The following is an 18,843-nucleotide window of genomic DNA, read 5'->3' as shown; positions in this document are numbered from 1 at the left end:
CTCCTACTAACAGAGCTGCTGGCAAAGACTTTAATTTTGCTATCGCTCAGCAGAAGGGCAATGCTGGTGTCAGGTGCCAGACAACAGCATTAGAAGAAGCCGCAATCCTCCAAAGAGAGACAGGCATATATTACAACATTTGTGAAATGAGTCAGAAAAAGCTGTAAATCAACCCAAAATCCTCTGGAACGAAGCTGCTTTAGGAATATAAAATCTCTGTCATGGGCTGAGGATCTAGGAAGGAAAGTCATTCATCTGGGCTGTATTTCATAATCTCATGCTATCAAACTTATGTTGTAGTTTCCCCCTTCCTCAGTGGCAGCGAAAGCACCTTCCAGGTGGCTATTTGCAAGGCATGTAACATACTGTACCTCTTTTGGGCAAGTATGATACATGCCTTGAATGGGAAAGACTTAATTAGACATAAGAAGTTTTGGTTCTGGTCTCAATTCCACCACAAATCCAGTGTATGACCACTGGCAAGTAACTTGTTTTCTTTGTGTTTATCTTCAAAAAAGAGAAAAATAATAACCTTTCTCTAAAACTTTTGTTTATCCACTTAGAACATCTCAGCAATGGTTTTTACTATGGCTTTGCAGAGCACTTACCTAAATAAATAAACACCAGTTATGGGTCAACATTGTACAAATAGTAAATGAAAATGATCTTCACTGATGATATGGTTGAATACATATGCACAGAAACAGTAGAAATAGTAAAGGTAATTTTAAAATTTAATCAGAAAATTGAAACAATGGAAAAATATTAGGAATGTAGAGCTCATTAGAGCAAGCAGGGTCTATTAACTGTTCAGCTGTCCAAGCATAGAGCAGAAAATCTCTTGTTTACTTATCACCGAGTACAATGACCACTATGATCCCAGCTGCAATCAAATACATAATTGAAAGTGAACTAAACCAGAGAAATCAAAAAAACGAAAAACACAGGGCCAGATCTTCCCACCACTGACTTCAATGGAATTACCTGGCTGAATACTCCCACTCACTCCAGCAAATCAAAAGCTAACAATTATTACTCTGAACAGCTTCACACTGCTGATGCTATCTTTCCCATAAACTAGAAAGCTTATGCACAATGACCTAAATTAGCAGAACACACTCTTTTTTTTTTTTGGCTTTTCTGTCTATATAAAAATTAGATATACATTGTTACCCTAATATTTACATAAAGCATAACAATGAATTCAGTAGCTGGCTCAGCAGCAGTTCATCTGCATGATAGCCGTCTGCATCGTTGCATTTTAACCTGTTTCAATGCATTTTAAGTCACAAAATGATGTAATGGGGAACAGACTGGCTACAGCTTCACCTCTACTTACTGTTCTATTTGTGAAGACTGATGACAAAAAAACTGTAACAGGCAAATAAGAAAAACAGTATGAAATGCATCTACAATAATATGGAACAATTATGTGTCACAAAATGTAACCACTTGGAAATTCAGTCTGTCAAGGAACTGGACATTTAATTATTATAATAATTCTAAACAAGAACTAATTGAAAGTGAAGATTCACTTTTATCTAGAATTTTGCTTATGAATTTTAAGTATGTTACCTATTAGGATAAAACCAAAGCTATGAAAATCCAAACAAATTACCCTCCTTCCAGTAAGCCTTCCTTATGCAGTACAAGCATGGTCTCCTTTTTTTGAGGCATCTGAATGAATATTTCTAGCTAATGGCTAAATTCTTTTCCATATCTAGATTCAAAGAGGCAAGGAATACGTATAACTTTGCTATTCCCCTAGAGAATGGATTTATTTTAGGACAAGAAAATCTATGTCTACTTTCAAATTTTGTCTCTTCCTCATGCTTTCCTGCCATCACTTATGAATGTAAAAGTTAAACTACCTAGAACTATCTAAGGAAATAAATCTAATTGCACAGATATAACCAAAGTATGCCTTACAATAATTGCTACTGATTTCTAAGTTCCATCTTTTCACCTTCATACAACCTTGATAGCTAGTAAATCACAGCTGAAAATACATTAAGACATAATTTACTGTCCTGTCAACTCACTTAGCATTGGGATCAGCTTTGTATTTTTATGTTGTACTGTATGTGAGAAGTATCTCAGACCAATCCGTAGAATCACAGAATCATAGAATCAGTTAGGTTAAAGACCTTTTTTGTTGTACTGTATGTGAGAAGTATCTCAGACCAATCCGTAGAATCACAGAATCATAGAATCAGTTAGGTTGGAAAAGACCTTTAAGATCATTAATATCAGTTCTAACATAAGCGTTTTCTTTCTATGACCCCCTAGGTTACATTCATGATCTAAACTCATTTAGAACAATTTTACATATATTAGTGTCATTAAGAAAGTCTTATCCTTGATGCACCGCAGAAGTTCAGGTGTGTTCTTCCACGAATTTCTGCCAGGTGTCAGGTCCTTGGGAATCCAAGGTGCATTTCAGGTAGAACCAAATCTCCTTGCTTTTTCTTGTGAAATTAAAATGTACCATTCTGTATAGCAAAATCCAGGTTCAGGAACTGCAGCCACAGTTGAAAGGAGAAGTATTGTCCTTTTCACTGACTAATTTTGCAAGTTCAAAGAATTAAGTCAATAGCATCATCACAAAAAAGGGTCTCTGTGTAACAGCCAAGCAACAGTTGCACATGCCATTGTTCTGGCAGGGAGCCACAGGTTTATTCTTTGCTACCGTGTTACCTATAAAAGAAGAGGAAAGAGTTACCTACACAGAATCGATCAAACAAGGATGATAGCATGTGCTTTGTTGCTGCAAAGGAACTGTACACATGAATACATCATGAATGAACTTGCCCCAGCCATACCTACATACCTTGCACAGAAACAGAATCTATATGCAAATGTTAATTACACTGTTATTCAATAGTATAAGGGAGATTTGCAGATTAAAAAAAATGGCCGTTTACTACTAAATTTGCCACCATCATCTCATGGAAATCTCCTGCTTTATGTTGTTTAGCATCATTTTCAACACCAATGCCTACAGCACAAGTGTACGACTTACATCCCAAAGGACCATTCACACAAACCGCTACCCATTCCCAGCGGTCCATCCTATGGGAGGGAACTGGGGATCAGACAGAACATGGTCTGCAGAGGGGATGAATTGTTCTTGCAGGAGAAGCCACTCCCAGACAGCGCGTCTCCCACGGGACCCTGCAGTCTCTTCCCCTTACAACCACATGCACACTCAGTCAGGTGCTTCAGGGATGTATGCGCAAGCCTTAATGCGCACACAGAGTGAAGTGGAAACCCAGTGGGTTTGGCTTCACAGCGAGGAGGGGTCATGTCAGGTTTCCCATCCTGGAAATGGATGAGAATAGGCAGCCTGCAAGGAGGAAAGCTTTGTCAGCTCTGCTCTGTAGTGTCTAGATGTGTTACAAAACTAAACAGACACTCAGCATAGGGAAGTTTTTATTTCCTTCCCTGAGGTAACTGATGTAAGATACGAGCTCTTCAGCTTTTCACGTCTTAACTGTCCCATTCAGCTACTAACTATTCATCTAAATATTGAGTAGCGTCAGGAGTCTCCTGTGCTTCATATACTTCAAGTTACTCTAATATTTTCACGAAATTAAAAGATAGAGGACTTAAAATTGATTAAATGGCATTTCCTCTTTCAGTGTATAATTAACCTGTGGAAGTCATTGTCCCAACTAGCACTGATCCCAGGGTCTTAGAAAGCTTTAAAAATTGATTAGAGGTTTAAATGGTAATGAGATCATCTTTGCTACATAACATAGAAAAAAAATTTAATATGCAATGGATCTCAACTCTCATGATTTAGACATAAGCCAACTATTAAATTGGAAGAATTCCACGTATGTGTACATTTTCTATAATTGTCCACATGGGTTTTGCTGTGTCTTTCTGATTTAAGTACCCCAGCACTGAAACACACAGGGTGTAGTATGGTTTGGACTACTGGTCTGACAGTTCATAGAGTCCTCTGTGTAAAGTTTTAATAATGCATTTAATACATATTTTGTTGATTAAGCTGAGTTTGGACAAATCTTTGGTTCATTTTTTAAATAAAAAAAAAAGTTATATCATACTTTCCTTTTCCCTATAACAAGGGAAATTTTCCTTCCATTCTATTTTCTTTCCAGTTCAGTGTTACCTGTGCCACAAGTTTCTGTTCAGAATCTGGAGTTACCATTACTCATTATATTTGTGCAACAACTATATCTTGGTAGACAGAGAAAACCACCCACAAGACAGACAAAATACCTACAGAGGAAATACGGATGCCAGGACAGATTCTGTAGCACAGCTTTTGCTGTCTAGCAAGCAGAAATCTACATGTAAGCTTGTCATCCAGGGCTTCCTTAAGGTACAGGAGAGAGAAAGAACTACTTGTGAGCACACTCTTGTGGATGGGCACGGTCATGCTGCGAGATCACCCATTTATCCCCGCGTGACTTTGGAGAATCTGAAATAACTCAGCTTGGATGGAAACATGCCTGCAGCTGGGCACAATGAATCCCACCCACAAAACCTTGGACAAATCATGTCCTTTCTTACTTGGACCAATAAAGATGACAAACTTCAGGATTTCAGACTGATTCTCAAAAGGTACAACACTAAAAGCTAATTACAGGAGTACAACAACTTGGTCATAGTATGACAAGTCCTCAGCTTTTAGAAGTGTCACTACTACTGAGGATATAGCTATGTTAAATCTCAGCCTCCAAAAGTAACTCTTCAGGGTTCACTTACTAACAACACAGGTAAATGCATGGAAAAAGCTTTTATGGGTCAAAATTGAAATATTTAAAAGCATGAAAGTAATTATTTCCCTGAAGTATCCACACATAAAACACATACAGCAAACAATGGAGGAATTTCTAGCAAAGAGTAATTAAAATGGGAGGGACTGAGACACCTTTTTAAGGGATCTGCCCTTTAAGGAAGTCTGCCTGTTCCCTTCTCTAACATGGCCAATCACTAGTTAAAGGTTAGGACTCTCTTGTGTCATTTCAATGTAATGTTTAACCACTAACTTTGCTATTCATCTCTACATTTATATTGTTGCAGTACTCCAAGACCCCAGTCAGAATCATGATCTCCCTTATGCTGTTGCTAACCACATGCACAAGAAAATACAGTCCTACCTTAACATGCTCAAATCTAAAACAACACAGGGCAGCGAAAGAAAAACAAAACCGTGCAAGGAAAATGAACAGTTCTCATGTTAGTAATACAGTAGAATGATTCACACCTAAGCACAAGTGCCAATTGTTTGCTTATCCTTTCAATTAAATGCCCCTCAAAGAAATCTCCTGTGGTGATAAAAATCAGTGCAAAATGCATTACTCCATATCCCAGCAAAGTAGAGGAAGAGTTTAATGAAACAACATTTGCACTCATACTGCTACACTCTGCCCTCTGTTAGACTCACACAAACTCACTGGAGTTGATGAATTTGCACAGGTCTAATTGCAGGCAGAATGATTTGTCCCACTCTAGCTTTATAAAGACATCCCTAAACTCATCAGAATGCATTACCATATTCTGTAGTTTGCTGGTTGCAATATTTGTCATGGATAATAAAATAAATGATCCGTGCCAAATTTGCCCTTCTATTAGTAAACTCCCACTGACTCAGGCTGCCTCTTTTCACTCTTTAAGAGCGAGAGTCATGAACACAGGCTTTATGACTCATGTGGTCAGTTGACCTCAATGAACTGAAAGGCAACTGCTCCTAGGAAGTGACAGCTGCATGAATGAGGACTTGACGCCTCAGGCCTTCAGTCATCAATGCCAACATAACGTTTGTTCTTCTACCCTTCATCCCTCTAGTATCTATTGAAGGCATCAGGGACACTTAACCTTGGCTTATTCTTTTCCAGTAAGGTCCTTTTGGTATAAAGTGCCAGCTCTCTTCTGGTATGTCCAGAGATGAAGTTGTCTTATTCAACATCTAAAACTCCTACTTCGCCAGTCTCACCCTGCAGTGTGATTCTACACCACCACCCTTTATCTATATATGCGTAGTTAAAAGTCAGTGCCTGTGAAAAAATTTAAAGGCTGAGGGTAATCTATACCTTCCAATTACTGATGGCCAGTTACCCATACTGATTCTAGAGTGTGCAGGTCAACTTTTGGGTGTAGTATCCGTCACAGGAGAACAGCTGGACCTAGGCACACCATAGGCTACATCTTTGGCATTTGATAAATAACATTGATTTCCAACAATTCCTCTGATCTTAAAAACAGGAATAGGGTTTTTCGGACTGGTTGGTTTGGTCAGAATTTTCCAGCGAGCCTGCCAACATGCAATGTCTGTAACTGGGCTTTAGACCACCAATATCACACCACAGCTGCCCAAACCGTCTAATTTTCTCTCTCTCATCCAGAAATTAGTACAGTTTTCACTCCTTAAAACAGCCATTACTAAACATTTGGTGTCAGTATTTGCTTATTAACTCAGACTGTAACCTAATCAACAACATTCATTCCCAACTAGAAGAAGCTGTAAAGGGAAAAGCTAAGCATATGTCTTTCCTTGCTATGCCTGCTAAAGACTCCTGTTTTATGATACATTTAGATATGCAGTTCACTATGACTTGTTGAACTTCAACGCACTGAACTCATTTTAGATTGCTAAGCAGACAGAGGACATGATATTTTCTCTCTGCTGGCCATTAATTAAGAAATAGGATGGCATAGCAAAGTTTTTTTTTTAAAAACGGGCAGTCTACAGGATGGCCTGTAAACAGAACTGATCTGAACCAGCCTGATTTCCAGTTCCCACCGACGTCGGTGCAGATTCTCAACAACTCCCAAGACAGGTTACTTCTTTCAAAAGCTAAAAGGGCTTTCCAGTGGCACAGGAATGTAACTTTAGGTGACAGTGGTAAAGACCTTGGATCCATGTACTCAGTCTGCAGATTGAAGAACTGACCCTGGAACATGATTATCCCTCTAGCGCTGGTCACAACTGAATAGTTTCTTTGCTCACTAAAGACTGAAGCAGGGCCTTCAGTTTGACTCCAGCACCCAATAACTTAACTAGGCTGGCAGTGAAGGGGCAGTTCTGACCCAACATTACCCTCTCTGAGAACAATTGCATTAATCATCGCTTTCCAAAACATTGAGGAGTCCAGTACTGGTGCTCACACCCACAGATGTAATGCAATAAGCAAGTGCTATCAGCAGACTGCCACCTTTAAATATAGGCGATCTCTGTACTTGCCTTTGTGGTTTTGACTTTATTTCCACTGCTGCAAGACCAACCTGAATAGTCTGGTAGTACTTTACAGTCCTCTCCATCCAAACAGGGGTTCATATGACACCACCACCTCTGTAGGACAATGGAAGCTAGAAAAAGAAATAGGAAAGAGAAACAGAATACGATCTTTTTTTTTTATTACTGTTGGTTTTAGTAGGGAGGTTGTCTGTGTGATGTTCAATTGTTTGATTGCAAAAGGTAGAACCAACAGTTACTGTTTTAATAGCTTATCACACTGATAGTGTTTAAGCTAAAAATGTGGCTAAAAAACTTCACCAGCACACAGAAGGGTAAATGCCATATGCAAATGGTGAAGACAGGCAAGCACTGCCAGCGACTGACTCCAACATTTGAATTGACCTCTGGAAGTGCCTTTCCATCTCCACTGACTACAAAGATGACTTGCCTCCTTCATTTACATGCTTCAGTCAAGTACCTGCTGTAAGGTGGGATGAAACTAAGGCTTCTTGTTTAACCCAAATATGCATATGCGAGACTGGATGAAGAAATGCTGGTTTCTCCCTTCACTGGGTGAGAAAATAGAATTGCACAGAGGTGTAAGCATGTGAGGTCTGTCAGCAAATAGTGAAGATAAGAATGTGGAAACCACTGGAAAGCATTAGATTATTAACTAAAAATCTACTTGCAGTTAACACTGCCAGTTTTGCAGTATGTTTTGGAAGACTACAGTAGTACACCTTAACTGTGCAAATTTATTAATTTTCTACCCTTAAGCCAATTTCCATTAATAGGACCGTGCTTGTTATTTTTACAAATGTAGTCATGACTTTCTAATACTGCTGTTAACAACAGATATACTTTCCCACAAACAGCTGCAAACATCTGCATGCATTTCTGTTTTGCATTGTTCATGGGATTCATCAAATCCCAGAAAATTATTATGAAATGTATCAGTTCACAATATTACATAATCTAAATTGGATTTCAAAATAAAATACAGCTTAAAATGTTGATTTAGTTAGTCTGCATTATGCTACTATGTGCACAAAATATTGAATTGCATGCTTTAAAATATACCACATCCAAAAGAGATGAACAAAAATAATTTAGTCTACTTCTTGTAAAGCACTTTTTTTCCTTTTAATTTCAAGGTAGATTCATACTTCTGCAACCTTCAAATGAGAGTGACAAGCAGGCAAGCTGACGTCAGGATATTGCTGAAATGTTCATTCAATTACTTTTGTTTTGCACTTTCACTCTAAGCCTACATGAAAAGCCCTATGAAAAATATACTTCTGGAACACCAGTTGGGCTTTTATAAACTATTCTTTCAGTCTTATAAAATTATAAAATAAATGCATGATTCCTTTCACCAGTCATTTGGATCTTAGTTCATTTGCATTGATCCTGATTGATTGTTGACAAAACGGGTGAAACTTGGCTGTGTCTCCTAGGAAGTGAGGGATCATTTCCACTCCAGACAAATGGTCCAGTCACCTATTTTATCTATTTTATCTCTGCTACATTCTAAAGTTGTTTCAATTTCTATACCACATTTATTTCAGGTAAACACGAGCAAGTCTAGAAGGCCAGATTCAAGAAGACTGAAGGCATGCGCAGAGGTCCCTAAGCAAGCAGGAGATCCTAGCGGCAAGCTAGCTGTGTCTTCAGAGCTCTGCTTCAAAGCCAGCGAGTCCTCCTGGAAGGCCTGGCTACCACATGACACAGCCCTGCACAGTGCTGTTGTGAGTGTGGACGTGGTGACATGCTGAGACTCCGTCTGCACTCTGACATGTGAACATGCTTTCATGTATTTAGTGCTACCCTAAAAACATAAGTTCAACTTCAGACCTTGAAAGCCACCTCTCACTCACCTGTCTCCTGCAGGTACCTAGAATCCCTTGTGCCTCAGTTACTCTGATAACTCCTTAGATCCAACCTTTTTCATATTGGTTTGGGTGCAATATGTTTTGAGACCACAGAAAACGCACCAAACGTGGCAGTTTTTATTTATCTATACAACCTGCATCAACCTGCTCCTAACACCTGGTTAAAGGAAAAAAGGCATTAGTTGACTGGCCAAAAGTGCAGCACAGGAGTGGGTTCACACAGCATTCTTGACCAATTGCGCCCATGCAACTTCCTGGTCCATATGGACCATGTGGAACTGAAGATAGTGAAACTGGCCCATCATCTCCAGCAGTACCATCTTCCATTAAAACAAGCACAGACGTGAATGGGAAACATTGCTGAGTTAATCTGTAACTCAAACAAGATCCACAAGCTCTTCAATAGACTGAATATTTCACCTTCTATTCATCTTTCGTTTAGACACTTTCGTAGAAAGTGACTCCTACCCTTCTGTTGACTGATTTCTATTCTGTGCAGATACCTCTCCTCAGAGTAATGGCAACACTTTGAAATACTTAATACAGATCTCATTCCATTAGCTTCCAGCAAATCCCCAATTCTTTGCTGTAGCAATCCACTAATTCTTACATTCATTTTATGTCCAATTTCTTTGTAGTTGTAATGTCCACTCTCCTGATCTATATATCCTAACTGGCTGTAGCTGTTTGTGTCAAACACACCCCTGAGATTAGTCCATTAAAATTCTCCATCAGAGCCTTAGGCTCATCTTCATAGCTAGAGTTCTTTAACTATCATTGTCCCTGTAACTGTGCAATTCACTGGAGGATATAAAGGCTTCCCCTTCTTTTCAGATTGAGGCACTCTTGGAAAGGTTTCAACAGGTGACTTTTGTAAGAAATGAGAGCAGCTATGTCACTCTCATACACAGCCACCCTCATGAAGGGAAAGGAGACTGCTTTGGTTTGACATTAGCCAGCTGATTTGCTGGAAATCAGTCAGAAACCAGCCAGAAACCCTGCCAGAAATAAATCTTCTGCTGACATTGCTCCCTAGATAACCTGACTCCATGGAAACTGTAGGTTCATAGAGAATAAAGCCAAAAGGTGTCAATACATCATCTCATCTTATCTGAAGCAATTCACTGTGTTGTGCCCCTAGTTGTGTTTGGCTACACAGTGTCGTCCAAACCAATCTGGAACAGGTGAAGAAAGAAACTTCGCCCATTGTAATTTTTTCTGACAGTTAAACCATCCCAGCATGAAACACACAGCCTTAGTTTTCTTCCTCTTCCCACCTCTTCTGTTGTGCTTTCTTCTCCTACATTACAGCACCTGTTAGCAATCATCATTTTCTCCCTGTGAAGGTATTGAACGTGCTGCAACCCAGTAACTTTTCAATCTTCTGCCTGATAAGCCAAGCTGATTGAACTTCTTCAGTTTCGCACCACAGTGCATTTGTCTTTATTAATGCAGTTATTTCAAACAGGTTCAACTTCTTGTGAGTAGGACCATGCCACGTGACTGCCTTGGGCTTGTCATTAATTACTCCTTTGCCCCACTGGATGAAATCCATACATGTTTTTGTCAGGAGAGATTCTATATTTGCTTTTCGGTCACTGCTGACAATGTTGCAGAGTATCAGGTGTAGAACTAAGCACTGTGAAATCCCAGTGGGTATGTGCCATCTGACTACCACTTCCTACTGATGACTCTGCAGAGAGACGTTTTTGAAGTATGCCAGGTAACTGACACTGAGCAGCGCACACAATGGCATATCGTTCAAAATTAAATAGCTTACAAAAAATAAGACTTAAATCCTCAAATGTATTTAGTAACCAAATCTTTAGTTGAATAAATTATACATAATCTTCCGAGGTAACTTGGAAAATATGGGCTTACGTGAAGAAACTACCTGTATTAGTCTTGAAAACTCCTCAGGAAATTAAATCAGTTGTGTCTGGCAAATCTCTTTTCAGAAAGCCACATAAACTCTGGTGACCTGTACCCCAGGAATTCCTTGCTAATTGGATACCGTATCAGCTTCTCAGTTATTCGCACAGGACTGAGACCAGCCTCAGTTGTCCCTAAGTATCTAGACCATGTTGCCTACCCTCTCAAAATCGACACAATACTAGTGCTCTTCTAGAATACCTCAAGTATTCTGAAATACATTTTGAATTACAACAACTGACCAGAGATCTATTAGCCAGCTTGTTAGGACTCTAAACTACCCAGGGTCAGAATTAAAAAAACAAAAAAAAAAAAAAAAAGTTTAATCCCAGTAGATGTTGGTTAGCACCTTTTTTAGTTAACAATAAATTAGAAATTACCTCCCCACCTGTTTCTTACCAAAAGAAGAGCTGTGATACTGACCCACCTCAGCATTAACAATGTCAATATTTCACACATTATGGGCCAATATTTTTTTTTTTTAAGGATTTCTGTGTGTTCTACTCGAACAAGCAAATTCTTGTTGTCTTTAGTCTGGACAAATACAGATGTCTTTCCTACTCTACTGGACTAAGCTTTCTTCCATATAAGTTTTCAGTACACTATTCACTCTACCGTATATTTCCTTTTTTTCTTTGAATACTGACACAGCATTAGCATCCTTTTGAATTCTCAAGTATTCTGAAATCCATTCAAAAACAGTGGGAGGGGAATCTTCTCAGCTATTTCTTCTTTTAGCTATTTCTTGTGCATTGATTTTTTGTTTTCTTGTTTCTGTATGCTCTCTTCCCTTCAGTCTGGAACCCAGATGGGCTTTCAGCCAAAATTGTCCTTTTTCTTCATTGCGGCTCTTTGGCCCTACAGAAAATTCTTAAACAATTCTTTAGTCCCATTCACATTTTTTCCAATCTGAGTGTTTCCTCCTCATAAATTCTAGGACTAATAGAATTGCCCGGATGGAAGATGATTTGGCCAGTGATGATTTACTTAGAGGTATTTAACGCACTTAGCTAAGATAGCTACTCTACAGACAAAAGTTATTAATATTTTATCTTCTTGGCAGTAGCTGTTAGACAAGCTGGAGGTACTTACTCAAGGATGTTTATTTCCATAAAGAAAATCGGTATAAACAAAATCTCATGACTACTTTAAATGTGATTTAGTGATTGACAGAAGAACGGGTTGACCTTTGCTAAGCAAAATTTTCTATAGCTGCAGTCAAGTCATATAGCTACAACTCAAGGTAGGGTATACAGGCTGTGTGGTATGTCCTCTCTGCCTATTTGAATACTTTCCTTCATATGCTCTGTTTTTTTCCTGAGTTTAGTGGCTCAATTTATCTACAGCAACATTTCTCAAAGTATCGGATGGGCCTGTGCTTGGAAGCTCAAATAACCCCCAGGAAAATGAGGTGTGCATGTGTACAGAAGAACTAGCCTTGCTTTTTTTGTTTGCCAATGCTTGTCAATAGCTTTCACAACTATGTTCAAATACACAAATGACAGTTTCTTGTGGGATGCATCCAAAATGCAATTATCTAAGTAAGTGTGTTACCATGGGCAAAGGATAAAAAAATATCCTGACCCAAAGAGTTCTTGCCCTGTACTCTCATCTAGGCTATGATGACTGATTTTACTGTGCTTGTAAAAATGCTGGGAAGATCTCAGCCTATAACATCGATTTTTCATTTTCATGTCCTTCTTTTTAAAATGAAGTACTTTGACTTCTACTACTACCGATATTTAAAGTTTCCAAGATGAAAGACACTGTAGAAATGCAAAGGACTCTATAAATGTTAGTTAGGCCCCACAACACAGTAAGTATTACTGCACAACATGGAAAAGGACCGATTCGTAGCAGTCAAGGCACTTAAGACTTTCACTTTATATATTTGCAAGATTTAACTAGCTTTTACTTTCCTTTCTGCACCACTTCAACACCTTTTCCTTGGAACTCACCTGGATATCTATCATTTCTTTTGTAACACCAAAGTACTTAGTTTCGTCCTTAGCACATACCATGAGAAAAAATGTCATTTCTGTGTGTAAGTGTATGCCTGAATGTAATTATGCAAACATCCATTCTGACTTGGCTCAAATAGGGGGCCTTCCCAAAATTTTGGTAGCTGTGAATATTGGTACACGTATTCACTACCTCTTTGAGCAGGGCTTAGCCTTAACATATAGTGCTGCTCCAATAAACCGCTGCTCTAAATCTGACCTTGTCTAAAATTCTTTAGCATCTGTCAACCTATTTCAAAATGTAAATATCCAGCTGGCCTCTGACTGTATCCTAAAAAACATGATGATGGGCTTTATAAACCTATTTCATGGCCTATATATACAAAAGGGCACAATGCCCAATACTCATCAACAAGGAGCTCTGTCTGATGAACCAGCCTCTACCCCCACCCAAATTAACAAACAAGCTGTCACTGAAACCCAGTGGGATCTAGGTCAGGAAACAGCCCCGCATTCAGTAAAAAGGTGCTGGGAAAGAAAATGAAATGTCTGTATCGGACTGAAATAGGCAAATTCAAGATGTAAACTGTTTCTGGCTTCCACAGTGTAGAAGCCTACTGAAGGATATGTATAGAGTGGGAGAAAACATATCTAATCCTGAGGCTAAGGAAAGATAGTTATAGTTTCCGTGCTACAGCAACTGAATAGCACTGACTGTAGTCCCATATGCTTGCAGAAGTAAGCGAAGCATGTTACAGCATTACCCTAAGGGGTGAGGGGGAATCAAAGGCTTCCACTTTAGAAACCAAAATCTTATATTCATAATATTTTGTTGTATTAAATTTCAACTATACTTGAAGAAAAAACAGCTACTAAATTCTTTCAGCAACTATTTGCATTGACAAACTGAATTAAGCTTCTATGGTATCGTGCATTTATATCTTTCTATCATGGAAAGACAGTGTCACCCTTGCAATCCTTAAGCGAGTTTAAAACAATGCCTGACTTCTATTATCTGTTGTATGTAAAAGTACTTCTGCTGTTTAATGTGTCACCTAAAAATACAGAAGGTACTTCTGATTGACAAGAAAACTGCTTAACAGATTGCACAGTTAAAGTTGATTGTGTTCCTGAATTACAAGGCATGAAAAGACTAAGCATCAAAAAAAAAAAATCTATTTTCTTAAATAAAAGGTTCTCAAAACAGATAATAGGTTAAAAAAAAAAAATCAGACATCACGTGTACTTAGAGTTTTATGTTTAAAACTAAATATCTCTGAATGTTAGATTAAAAATTGGATTTTGAAGCTTTTGTTTTATATTTAACTTATAATGGTTGCAATTTTGTGTGAAAAAGAATGAAAACAGAACGGTCTTGCTTATGAATTAATGAAATGGGGGATCTGATAACTTTTAGACTTTTTCTGGGGGGAAAAAAAAAAATAATCTGCCTTGGAGTAACTGTTTACTAAGTTAAGAACAAGAGCAGCAGCCTCTCCAGGGAATAGACTCTGCTGGTAGGAAAAGGAAGAAGGGTAACCCACAGTTTCTGAACTGCTGGTAAGCCAGAGAGGAAAATGGTGGGGGCGAGGTGCAGAGTGCACCTCAGCAATACAAGTTTTATATAGCCTCAGAATGCCTGGTCAGTATTACAATCAAGGTAAGATTTTAGCTTTAGTGTATACAATCAATTTAATTTTGAGTAAGTTATACAGGAAAAAGCATAAGGATGGCAACGTTGAGCTCTGTGAGGATTTCAACATCTATCCAGGAAGGTAATGGACTAACGCAACTGTAGCACATTTTTCCTTCATCAGGTAGGTGACCTAGCTCAGACACTGTGTCCTGTGCAGCACTATGCTTGCTCTGCTCTCCAAACTCTAATGTATTTGGGGTTACAACACATGAAACTGAATAGACATGGGGCATTCATTATAGCACTGATGTCCAACATATGAGACCATTAGGCACATAAAATGGTAAAACATCCATCTAGAGAACAGCTCTCAAAATCAGATCTGCATGCCCAGTCTCAGGGCTGCATTTATTATCCAGTGACTTTTTAGCCAAGCTACTAAGTCTAAAGACAACTGGAAGGGTTAATATTATAAGCTTGAGTTTCTTGGCTTATGCTGTTTTCAGACTAGTTTTAAAGAAGAATTCTTCTGTGAAAAAAAATTAACAAGTTTTATTGGCACAGACATGAAATGTACGAGTACATATATTAAGAGGATTAATTACACCCAGATTTATGCACAGACTCATTATCATCAATGCACAGAGATGTTTCCAAAATTAACAAAAGGAAGGATTATGCTTTTGAGGCAGTGGGAAGTCAAACAATCAAGGAGACTAAACTTCTCAAACAATCTTAATGAACTGTGAGTGAGCAGGAGACTGCTTACCTTCCACGCACGAGGGCTGAGCCCTTGTCGTACCAGCCACCTGCCCTGGGAAGCAGGAGCACTTAACTGTTTGCGATCGTTCTTCAATCCGGTTCTTATTGCAGCAACGATGCACTGCCACAACTTCGCATGTCCCTTGCTTGACTTGGTGCTGGCCTAATAATTGCAGAGATAAGTGATGGAGAGCAAAACAAAACATCAGTGCATGAAGAAAAAGCTAGTTCGTACAGTCCTGCAAGACTGAATCTCTCGAATGCCAGTTTAAATCCCAGGAAGACAAAGGAGCGAAGCACCTTGTAGGATCTGGCTTTTTCCCCCGAGTTTATCCTGTTCTTACTAATACAGATTAGTTCATCATAACAGGTCAATTTTTCAATCTATCTTCCCTGGCCCTTACAAAGCCATAGGGAGAAAAGAAGATCGGAGTAGTCAATTAGATGGATTATACAAGAAGACATGTAGAGACAGAGCCTCCTTTGGCTTCCTGTCTTGCATTAGGTTTTATATTTAATTCTTTCCCTTCATAAATGGACACAATGGACAGGATAATATTTAATGCAAGGGAGACATCTTAAATAGTAGGGAAACTTTCTAACATAACAACATGTAAGCACTGCTTACTATGCCTATCATTGCAGGTAGGCTAAGAACAAGGTAGGCTGAAAAGCTGTCACAGACAGTCAAGTGTTGTCAAAAAAAAAAAAAAAAAAAAAAAAAACCACCAACAACCAAACTATATGGATTTCTTGAGTTCCCTCCCAACCAATCAAAAAAAAAAAAAAAAGAAAAAAAACACCAACAACTAAACTATATGGATTTCTCAAGTTCCCTCCCAGCCCATTTTGAAGAAACCTGTGATAAATATTCTATCCTACTGCTTTCCTCTCACATGCCTTTCCTCACGATTCACTGTCCCCTATTTCTCTGAGTTTATTTTTCCCTTCCTCTCCTTTCCTTGCTCCTGCGTTCACATCTTAGTTCCACTGCTCCTTGCACCTGACCATTTTCCTCCACTGCCAAACTTACTCTTTGCCCTGCCTAAAACCCTTTCTTAGAAACCTCACTTCACAAAACCCCTCTTCTGTTTGCATAAGTCATTTCCACGTCCTCACTTTCCTGAACAGCCTTCAAGTGTTTCATCTTGCATTTGTCTTGTCTTATGTAGAGCAGAGCCTTGGATGGCTCTTATCTATGTTTGTAAAGCACCTTGTAAATTAACAGCACTACAGAACAGGGTGGGTTTTTTAATAAGTGAGCTAGACAGAGAGACAACGCTGAGAATAATAAAAATATTCACCATCAAAGCAGTACAGACTCCTTATATGAGAAGAGACTACGGTGCAGATATCGGTGTAGGTGTGGGTAATATCAAAGGCACAGCAGACTAAAGAAAGGAAGGTGAAAGGGAAAGCACGCTTCAGAAACAGACAGTCCTCCAAGTGGCAAGCCTGGAGGATTCTCCTGTTGTATTATCAAAGGCACAGCAGACTAAAGAAAGGAAGGTGAAAGGGAAAGCATGCTTCAGAAACAAGTCCTCCAAGTGGCAAGCCTGGGGGATTCTTCTGCCTACTCACCTTGCCCTGTTTTGGTTTATTTTTTTCTAACAGTATCTTGTTACTAACTGATACCAGACACACGATTCTGAGATAGAGAACACCTTGGTCTGATGCAATATGGCCAGGCTTACACCCTTATAGATGAAATCTTATAGAGTGATTAAGATCACTGTACTTCTGGGGCAGAAATTTTTATGAGTTGATTAAGTGGGAGATCTTAACCTTCAAAAGAGTTAGCAATGCAATTTAGGCTTGTAAGGAGGTTTTCCAAAAAACGGAGAGTATTCAAATACATATATAACTTTTTAAAAGGTTGGCTTGGCAATGTTCCTTTGCTGTGTGTGTTTTGGTGTCACAAGTATTTCAAGCACAGCTGAAGGTCTGCCTGACTTTTGTTGCCAAATTTGTATTCACAATAACCTCAATGGACAAGAGACTACGTATATGCAACCCTGGAAAGGAAATTTAGTCTTCTGTGCACTCAACATGTAAAAAGAAATTCTATATACAGAGATTTTTTGGGTTTTTTCCTGAGGAAAAAGCTACACTGTACTTTTAAGCAAAATATGCTACAGCAGAAAAATGCATAATGTATTTTACAGAAAGTTGGAAAAATGTTGAAGACAGCATAAAAGTATCTTACATAGCTACTGTAATAAGTTTATTGGCAGACCGTGAACTTTCATGCAAGTACCTAATACCCCTATCATAATAAACATGAAAAAAAATGAAACCAGTTACCAGCTTATAGGACAGTAGCTTCTCTGTAAGTCAATATGGAAAATAGATACACAAATAGAGAAATTAAATTGGCCATGCCACTTCATTCCAAAGTATTGTTCTACAAAACAGCTCGCATGACAATGTTTGGAGATAATAAGCAGATGGCCAGGGGCTCTGACAGAAAAGATTTTGTAAAATGAGGTTGTTAATTTAAGAGAGAGTATTTATTTATTTATCAGCTCTACAGCCTGAGTCAAAACTCTTTGGAGCAAACAGGGAAAATTTCCATTGGTTTCCTATGGTTTTACAGCGGTGGTCCTGCATTCACTGGAGTCAACAATAAAACTTCTGTTGACTTCAGGAGAGCAAGGTCACAGCCTGGACTGTCTCTTGAGAAGGAGATTTTATAAGGGAGGGAAGAAAAAGCAAAAATATGGAACTGCTTAGGCCACATACTTGAGTTTGCCATGTATCTCATCTGAAAAACCAAGCGGACAGATCTTCTATTTAATTAAAGTCATTATTCACCAGACATCAGATGCCAAGATAAGAGTAGAAGCCATTTTTTCAGAAGGTGCATCATAAGGATGGACTAGATCCAGCTCCAACGATCAATATGTAGCTGAAAGAATTTCTATTTTCAAGCTCAAATCCTGCTTCCTTTAGGTGAACAGTCCTGTTAAGTCAATACCAAAATAAATCAAACAGGTTGGCCCAGAGCATACAGCCCAAAAAACCTGGGGCTCACTTTCAATTATCTTGTTTGAATTTTAAAGCAGTGACAGTGCTCCCCTGAAGTGCCAGGAGTCAACAGGCACACAAATGTTTGCAGAAGGCAAAATTAAGTTACTGTGCTGGTTTTGGCTGGGATAGAGTTAATTTTCTTCACAGTAGCTAGTGTGGGGCGATGTTTTGGGTTTGTGACCAAAACAGTGTTGATAACACAGGGATGTTTTCGTTACTGCTGAGCAGTGCTGACGCAGAGTCAAGGCCTCTTCTGCTCCTCACCCCACCCCACCAGCGAGCAGGCTGGGGGGACACAAGGAGTTGGGAGGGGGCACGGCCGGGACAGCTGAACCCAACTGACCAAAGGGATATTACACACCATATGGCGTCATGCTCAGCGTATAAAGCTGGGGAAGAAGAAGGAAGGGGGGGACGTTC

At 39.0% G+C, this 18,843-nt stretch overlaps 1 protein-coding gene across 1 annotated transcript in view; it reads right to left on the bottom strand.

Annotated features, from left to right (window-relative positions):
- Nucleotides 1–2,584: 2,584 nt before the first annotated feature.
- Nucleotides 2,585–18,843, bottom strand: part of FAM19A4 (family with sequence similarity 19 member A4, C-C motif chemokine like) — a 56,223-nt gene continuing 39,964 nt past the window's right edge. The window contains exons 3-5 of the mRNA XM_009284509.2: nucleotides 15,401–15,556; nucleotides 7,258–7,341; nucleotides 2,585–2,697 (exon numbers count right to left, since the gene is read on the bottom strand). Coding sequence (XP_009282784.2) covers nucleotides 2,585–2,697; nucleotides 7,258–7,341; nucleotides 15,401–15,556 — 353 coding nt within the window. The remainder of the gene's footprint in view (nucleotides 2,698–7,257; nucleotides 7,342–15,400; nucleotides 15,557–18,843) is intronic.

Source organism: Aptenodytes forsteri, unplaced genomic scaffold (genome assembly GCF_000699145.1).
Source record: "Aptenodytes forsteri isolate BGI_AS27 unplaced genomic scaffold, ASM69914v1 Scaffold53, whole genome shotgun sequence".
In the NCBI taxonomy this organism is placed as follows: domain Eukaryota; kingdom Metazoa; phylum Chordata; class Aves; order Sphenisciformes; family Spheniscidae; genus Aptenodytes; species Aptenodytes forsteri.
Note: the sequence above shows the minus strand (reverse complement) of the source record. Positions and strands in the feature narration are given on the sequence as shown.